Raw genomic sequence first — 8,420 nt, 5'->3', positions numbered from 1 at the left:
AAACGCGCTATTATGCTTACGTTTAAGCTTAATTAGTTTACTAATAGCTAGTCTTAGTTTCCACTATGCAGGTGCTAGTTCCTTATAAAGGTAAAAGTAGTCTTTGGCTATATAGCTTTATTCACATGCTAGGCATAGGCCTATGGTATTTAAAGGCTCATTATATAATAGCTAAGAGGTCCCATATAGATATGCTCTCTTTCATTTTAAGGGATATCCCTTAGATGGTACGTATTTAGCATAAAAGGCATCCCTATTATTACTGTTACAATCACTAAAGAAGACCGCGGGACAGCGGCAGGAAACAACGAGAACAAAGGTGATGCTGATCTGGCAAGGCCAGTAAGCATTCACTCGGGCTCACGCAGCCCGATACCACGTGATAGGGCCCCGCAGAAAGAAGGACTTGGCGGGACCCTAGGGTCACGTGACGAGGTCCAGCATACGAGCAAGGTCCCAGGGACCCCGATGGGTCCCGGGACCCCGATGGCTTGGCGGGACCCCGACGAGGAATCGGAAGACCGTGAAGGGTGGGACGATTGGTATATAGTCCCGGACATTCTCTAAACATTTCCTATTCTTCGTAGTTAACTTCAAAAGCTTACTTTCATATCTAAATTGAAGCCACTCGTCTTTATACGAACCATCAGCCTTCTCTTGATATTTATTGCATCGTACTATTATACGGTGTAGGATATTCACCTAACCTCTTTGGTACCACCATCCCTCACGCTCGAATCACTAAATACCCGCAGGGTCCGAACCTACGGTTAGGTACGTGGAAACCCCTTGTAACACTTTGACTACCCAAGGTTTCGAGTTGATATGGCAACACCAGCAAGCTCGGCAGGCTCTAGGGCCACGACTGGAAGCTCCGCTTCTGGTCCCACGAGCAACCAGGCCACAGTACTGGCCGCACAGGCCAGCGAGATCCAACAGCTCAAGGAGCAGATGGCGGAACTCATAGGCCAACTCCAGGTTCAGGCAGCCGGGGCGGTCGCCACGAACATAGCTCCAAAGATACAGTTCAAAGTACCCGAACTGTTTAACGGGGACAAGGAAAAACTCAAACCTTTCCTCACAAATATGGACCTATACTGCAGGTACAACAAACAGACACTGGCCACGGATCAAGACAAGATCCTAGCAGCAGGCATGCACATGACCAGAAGGGCAGCCAAATGGATGCAACCACTAACGGACGACTACTTAAAAAACGAAAACACAATCGCCAAATGTGGAACAGAAACGAAGAAGACATTCAAGGACTAGGAGACCTTCCAGGAACAAATGCAGGTCATGTTTAGAGAAGTGGATGAGAAACAACAGGCTGAGCGACAAATCCAGCGCCTCAGGCAAACCAAGTCGGCAAGTACCTACTCAGCGGAATTCCAACAACTCCAGGCAAGAATCGACTAGAATAATGCACCATTGCAGGCCGCGTACTACAACGGCCTCAAGGAGATTATCAAGGACGAACTAGTACACTACGACAAGGCCGATAACTTAGACAAACTAATCGAACTCGTAGTGCAAGTAGACAATAGGCTCTATAAACACCAGACGGAAAAAAAGGAATTAGGAAAGCCTACCTTTGGACAGAAGGCTAACACCAAGAAACATTAACGAGAACATCAAGACCGAGACGGAGACGTCATTATGGAAGATAAAGCCTAGACTAAGAACGAGCGGTCGGCACATTAGAAGAAATAGGACGATGTCCAACAACAGCATTTTAGGGACAAGGCGTGCCTAACTTGTGGAGACAAGGGGCACTTCAAGGCCGATTGCCCGAACAAGAAAATGGGAGGCAAACGAGCCAAGGTCATCCGTATAGCCATGGCAGCTATCCGACCTAGCACGCCAATACCCCCACATGAAAACGACTCCAACAACGGAATGTTGAGACACCTTAAGGAGGCGCTACCCATCAAGAGCTGGGAAATAACTATGGACATAGAGGTCACCTCTAGAGTTCTACAGGAACTATGCTGGGTATGTGGGAGCGACCAACACCAAGCCCCGAACTATGGTCACAAGGTCAAGATCACCAGGTTTAACGCCCATGGGACCTACAACTGGGCCAAGGAACGACAAGGCATAGTGGAAAACCCACTATAGCAAATACAGGTGGAAACTAATCACGACATCTTAGAATGGTGGCAGTGCTCATCTATATAGGATTACAGCAAACACCTACGGGAACGTACACGAGTAGCGTAGACACCAGGTGATCCAGAACACGGATAGATTACTATAGACACCTATATAATTGGCTTATATCATGTCCATAAAGCCGAGGCATGGACGAAAGATTACGACACACTCTCATGGTTTAAGTGCTTTATGCACTAGTGCCTAATGCACTGGTGACAGAAGCATGCGTCCAGATACTGGCCCACGGGCCTAGGAAAAGGATTAGGAGAATTATTCCACAAATGCACTGAGGAACATTGCCCCGACCCAAGGTAGGAACAGCATGTCAACCAGACCCTGTGGGAAAAGTGCGAATAGATTACCAAATGTCTTGGACACCTTAGTGAGAAGGAAGAAGCGGCATCCAGCACATAGGAATACGACCACCAATACATCTCAGCGGAGGAATGTATAGTCACAGGTTACCCAGTCCACCAGGAAAACAGGGAAGACAACAAAAAAGAGTTGGATAGAGTCATAGACGTAGAGCGTCATTGGAAACAACTCTATAGGGACTGCCGAGAAGGACCCACCCAAAGAGGATGAGGCCAACAAAGGGTCAGGGTTGTCAACCCCAAGGACCCTAAACTCGTAGACTATCCACTACACGATGAGTGCACATGCACAAGAACCACCCAGGATGAGTTAAAAAACTAGAACGCCACCAGGCAGAGAGCCAGGCTGGTAAGGGCGTTCTAAAGGCTTAAAGAGCAGTTGAAGACGACGACGTCACAGGACTTCAACTCAAAAAAATAATCACAATCAGAGGATTCCGAGTAAATATATTAATAGACCCTAGAGCCACCGGATGTCTAATCTCACCCAAAGTGGTAGAAAAATACAATTTGCCTTACCATGATAAGGAAAACCCTATACGGTTGGAGATGGCAGATGGGACGTTTTCCCAAGGATACGGCAAAGGCTGGTTACGCCTAGAAACAACGCCGTTACCCATTGGTATCGAAGGATTCGAAAGCCAACATAGCTTCACCATAGTGGACTTGGGAAGCTTAGAAGCCATTATAGGCTATAACTAGTTATTAAGACACAACCTAGACATTAATTAGAAGAATTAAACCATGCGCAGCCAAGGACCAACGCTAAGGGTCGCTGGCGCACAATACCTACGTGAGGTAAGACCACAGACCCCAGGCGCTTTAGTGAAGCAGGCCAGGAAAAAGAGCAAGGGGGTTTCGGCAGTAAAGATCACTAGGATCCTAGAGGAAAACCCGGACCAAGTAAGGATCATATGGGTACGACACTCTAACCTTTAAGAAACGAAGACATCAGTAACGATACCCTCAGAGTATAAGGAGTACTCAGGACTCTTCAAAGAAAAAGAAGAAGAAACGCTACCACAACACTAGGAATGGGATTATAAGATTACCTTAGAAGAAGGAATAAAACTACAACCAGAACGGCTGAGACCAATATCAGTAGACTAGGAAAAAGAACTGCAAGAATACCTCCAGAAGAATCTAGCGAGAGGATTTATTTAGGATAGTTAGAGCCCAGCAGCATTTCCAATATTATAGGTACTAAAAAAGAACGGTAAGCTACGACTCTATATAGATTACAGACAGTTAAACAACGCCACAGTAAAAAACCGGTATCCACTACCATTAATTATGGAGCTCATGGACCAACTCTAAGGAACCAAATGGTTTACCAAATTCAACGTGCGTAAAGGATATCATCACATCCGAATCGCTAAGGGACACAAGTAGAAGACTGCGTTTAGAACCAGGTTTGGTCTTTACGAGTACACCATAATGCCCTTTAGGTTAACCAACGCGCCTACAACGTTTCAGGCAGTTATCAACAAAGTACTACATAAATACTTGGATGTCTTCTATACCGCTTATCTCAATAACATACTTATTTACTCTAGTGGAACGCTGGAAGAACATGTGGGATACGTGAAAAAAGTACTAGAGAAAATAAAGGAGTATCGACTACTCCTACATCTAGATAAATGTGAATTTCATGTCACCAAAACAGAGTACCTAGGATTTATCATCTCAAGGGAAGGTGTGTCTATGGACCCAAAGAAGGTAGCCGCCGTACAAGAATGGCCAGAACCCAAGTCAGTGAAGGACGTCTAGTCCTTCCTAGGGTTTACCAACTTCTATCGGAAGTTCATTAAGAATTATTCCAAAATAATAGCACCTATGACAGACCTCACAAAAAAGGATAAGTGGGCAGGGTTTAGGAAAGAAGCAAAAGAAGCCTTTAAGCGGCTTAAAGTACTCTTCCTATAGGCACCCCTACTTCAGATGTTTAACCCACGAAGGAAGACTCGTGTGGAAACAGACGCATTAGACTACGCATTAGGAGCTATATTCACTCAACAATGCGAAGACGAGAAATAGAGACCGGTGTTCTTCCATTCCCAAAAGTTCTCCAGGGCAGAACTAAACTACGATGTTCACGACAAGGAACTACTGGGGGTAGTGGATGCCTTTAAACAATAGGAGACGTAACTGATGGGCGCCCCAACCAAGATTAAGGTATGGACGGACCATATGAACCTCACGAGCTTCATGGCAACCAAGAAGCTCAACCAAAGACAAGTTCAATGGGCGGAATTCCTGGCAAACTTCGATTTTGCGATTCATCATCAACCAGGAACTCTTAACGGCGCGGCGGACGCACTAAGCAGGAGATCCAACCTAATTAAAGACAAACCCAAACTACACAATGCAGTGCTCAGAAAACGAACAGATGGAACCATAGAATACAACCAACCGGAAAGGGGAGTAACGAAACTAGATCGTTAGAACCCCTGGATCAAAGTATGAAAGGCGGAACTAAGCTACAGCGGAACCAGAGTGTTCGACTTTCAGGATTATTGCCGCCTGTCCAAAGAACAAAAGGAAGAATACGATCTCTTCAAGCACGGCTTAAGCGGGGAAGAGCAGGATCACATTAGAAGAAAAGTGGTATCAACAAAATACACACCAGCACTAATACGAAAACTCCACGGATTACAAGAATGGGGACACCCAGGCGTTAAAGAAACAACGCGTCGCATCGTAAACGAGTACGCCATTCCCAAACTCAAACAGATGGTTACGAAAGAAATAAGCAACTATTTGGCTTGTCATAAAAACAAGCCCAAGAGACATAAGCCTTATGGATTACTACAACCATTGCCAGCAGCAGAACGCCCATGGCAAAGCGTGACGATAGACTTCATAGTGAAACTCCCGAAATCGCCACAACCCGGAACAAAACGGATGTGCGACACTATCATGGTGATGGTAGATCGACTAATAAAGGCGGCCAAATTCAGGGCCATGGAAGAGTCCATGACAGCTGAAGACCTGGCCTACGAAGTCGACAGCACATTATTCGCAGAACACGGCCCTCCAGAAGAATTTATTACGGATAGAGATAAGCTCTTCACGTCCAAATATTGGGACACATTCACAGCCACTCTAGGGACGAACCGGAGACTCTTAACGAGTTTCCACCCCTAGACCGACGGACAAACGGAGCGCACGAATCAGACACTAGAACAGTATCTATAGTTCTACGTCAACAAACAACAAGACAATTAGATAGAGCTATTACCGACAGCCTAGTTAGCATACAATAGTGCCAGATCGGGTATAATGGGCTACTCACCCCATTACGCAAATTACGGATATGAGCCGGTTACTCATCGAGATCCGAGAGATATACAGAGTATTTCAACGGGAGCTCAAGATAGAGCGTAGAAAATGAAGGAACTTCACAAAATCCTACGGGAAAGGATCACCCATAAGGCCCTCTCAGCATCAAGAAACGCGAATAAACAAAGGATTAAGGGACCAACCCTTAAGAGGGGGGACAAAGTTTTCCTATCACAAAAAAACCTCAAAATAAAAAGGCCAAGCAAAAAACTGGATCACCTGCGGGTAGGACCTTTCGAAGTTCAAGAAATAAAAGGACCAGTTACGATAAAACTACTACTACCAACCAGTACAAAGATACACCCTACTTTCCACAAAAATCTCCTAGAACCAGCACCACCGGACGCTCCAATTGAGACCCAACTGGAACTAGAAGACGACGAATACGAAGTCGAAGAAATCAAGGACCTACACACAATCAGAGGTCAGCAGCAATACTTAGTTAAGTGGAAAGGATGGCCAGATCAGTACAACACATGGGAACCAGAGGAAAACCTCACGAACTACAAGAAGGCACTCGAGGATTTTCAAGCGAAACCCCAGGGGAACAACGCGGCGACGCGACCGGATCAACGTCAGCTAGGAAGAAAGGAAAATCGAAAAGATCAGCCTGCGACCAGCCACAGTCAGCGGATAAGGATAAAGATGGCAGTAATCCAGAAGTACCAATGGAAGCCGTACCCTACGCAGCAGAAGAATCCCCCTCTTTCAGACGATCTAACGCATCAGCGACCCAGAGGTCCTAACGAGCATAAGAACGCTTCTTCTGCTCCACCTCGGCAAGCGCCAGCTCAAGACAAGCCGCCTCAGCACGCGCCCGCAGCAGCGCTAACCAAGTCTCTTCCTCTTCGTCTTGGATCCGCTGCCAATCGCTCTCCAGAACAAAGAGGCTGCATTCAGCATGCACTAAAATACACCCAGCACAACAACCCGACGCTACGTCTACGAAACAGCAAAGCTTCATCCACCTACAACGTTCACAACCTAGAGAGCCAGCCATCTCCAAACCCCAAGACTCGATGTTCTGCGCACGGGCACGACGTTTCTAGACAGAGGGCTTCGGGACTTTCAGCATGGTCAGACAGGCGAGGGAAATCCAGAGGAGGATACGACCTCAGCGCGGGCTAGGGCAGGCCTACCTTTATATGGCCGGGAACGATGCCGACCCCGCTAAAACACCACGCCGCAGGGCAAAGACAAGGGTATCAGGACGATAGCCCTAAGGGGGGAGGTAATATTACAATCACTAAAGAAGACCGCAGGACAGCAGCAGGAAACAACGAGAACAAAGGTGATGCTGATCTGGCAAGGCTAGTAAGCATTCGCTCGGGCTCACGCAGCCCAACACCACGTAACAGGGCCCCGCAGAAAGAAGGACTTGGCGGGACCCCAGGGTCACGTGACGAGGTCCAGCATACGAGCAAGGTCCCAGGGACCCCGATGGGTCCCGGGACCCCGATGGCTTGGCGGGACCCCAACGAGGAATCGGAAGACCATAAAGGGTGGGACGATTGGTATATAGTCCCGGACATTCTCTAAACATTTCCTATTCTTCGTAGTCAACTTCAAAAGCTTACTTTCATATCTAAATTAAAGCCACTCGTCTTTATACGAACCATCAGCCTTCTCTTAATATTTGTTACATCGTACTATCATACAGTGTAGGATATTCACCCAACCTCTTTGGTACCGCCATCCCTCACGCTCGAATCACTGAATACCCGCAGGGTCCGAACCTACGGTTAGGTACGTGGAAACCCCTTATAACATATAGGTAGCCTAAAGAGTAGCTATAGTAGCTTCCTCTTTAGTAGCCACTACTTCTTCCAATCTCTCCAAACGGTCGACTTCGGAATTAATTTAGGTAAAGTTTAGAATAGTAGGTTCTATAGGTTTATATTTTAAAATTCCATTATAATAATAATTCCCATATTAAACCTTTAGGGATAATATCTTATAAGCTAAACCCTTCTTCGCGCAATATTTATAAGACACCATAGCAATCCACCTAGTAGCATTTATTTGATTCCTAATGGTATAATGATGAATGGTACTATAGGAGGATATTAGTTAATGTATAAGGACATGCATGGAAAGGGAGGAGGTAATATTAGGATCCTAAAAAGTGGCGAGGATAGAGGTTACTTATAATAGCATACGACCTCAGGCCCCATAAGGATTAGGTAATGTCTTACGGTTGTCCTAAGCGCCAAGCTATAGGATAATGAGATTATATAACGGATGTTACGTAACTATACTATGGGATCCCACATATGTCAAGCATGGGATTTCATGGGAATATGAGATATTATGGGATCACTTAAGTATATAGGAATGCGAGTATAAACCCTTATACTCGTGTTTAACCTATTTATTAATCTATTATTTAGATTACACTTAGGCCATATTGTTAACTCATTATATCCTCCTCTAATACTATCGTCTCGACAAAACCCCTTCCTTCCCCTCAGTTGTCTTGCCTGAGAACCAATCCTAACCCTTTAGGACTAGCTACCCTTCTGGATTTAACATCTTAAACACCCTTAA

At 45.8% G+C, this 8,420-nt stretch overlaps 3 protein-coding genes across 3 annotated transcripts; 2 read left to right on the top strand and 1 right to left on the bottom strand.

Moving 5' to 3' along the window:
- Positions 1 to 825: 825 nt before the first annotated feature.
- CC84DRAFT_1241066 (uncharacterized protein) lies at positions 826 to 1,406 on the top strand (the record flags this gene model as incomplete). Its single annotated transcript, XM_018184042.1, has 1 exon — positions 826 to 1,406. The coding sequence occupies one exon, from the start codon at positions 826 to 828 to the stop codon at positions 1,270 to 1,272; it is 447 nt and encodes a 148-aa protein (XP_018028831.1). The 3' UTR covers positions 1,273 to 1,406.
- A 5,209-nt stretch (positions 1,407 to 6,615) lies between these two features.
- On the bottom strand, positions 6,616 to 7,171 carry CC84DRAFT_1158748 (uncharacterized protein; the record flags this gene model as incomplete). Its single annotated transcript, XM_018177061.1, has 2 exons — positions 7,013 to 7,171; positions 6,616 to 6,938 (listed from the first exon to the last, which is right to left on the bottom strand). Exon 2 carries the CDS (start codon positions 6,871 to 6,873, stop codon positions 6,616 to 6,618), a length of 258 nt encoding a protein of 85 aa, XP_018028830.1. The 5' UTR covers positions 6,874 to 6,938; positions 7,013 to 7,171.
- On the top strand, positions 7,032 to 7,412 carry CC84DRAFT_1182178 (uncharacterized protein; the record flags this gene model as incomplete). The annotated part of the gene is made up of 1 exon (XM_018180611.1): positions 7,032 to 7,412. The coding sequence occupies one exon, from the start codon at positions 7,032 to 7,034 to the stop codon at positions 7,410 to 7,412; it is 381 nt and encodes a 126-aa protein (XP_018028829.1).
- Positions 7,413 to 8,420: the final 1,008 nt, after the last annotated feature.

The sequence above is a fragment of the Paraphaeosphaeria sporulosa genome (assembly GCF_001642045.1).
Source record: "Paraphaeosphaeria sporulosa strain AP3s5-JAC2a unplaced genomic scaffold CC84scaffold_31, whole genome shotgun sequence".
NCBI classification, from domain to species: Eukaryota; Fungi; Ascomycota; class Dothideomycetes; order Pleosporales; family Didymosphaeriaceae; genus Paraphaeosphaeria; species Paraphaeosphaeria sporulosa.
The sequence above is the reverse complement of the archived record's forward strand: the minus strand, read 5'-3'. Positions and strand labels throughout refer to the sequence as shown.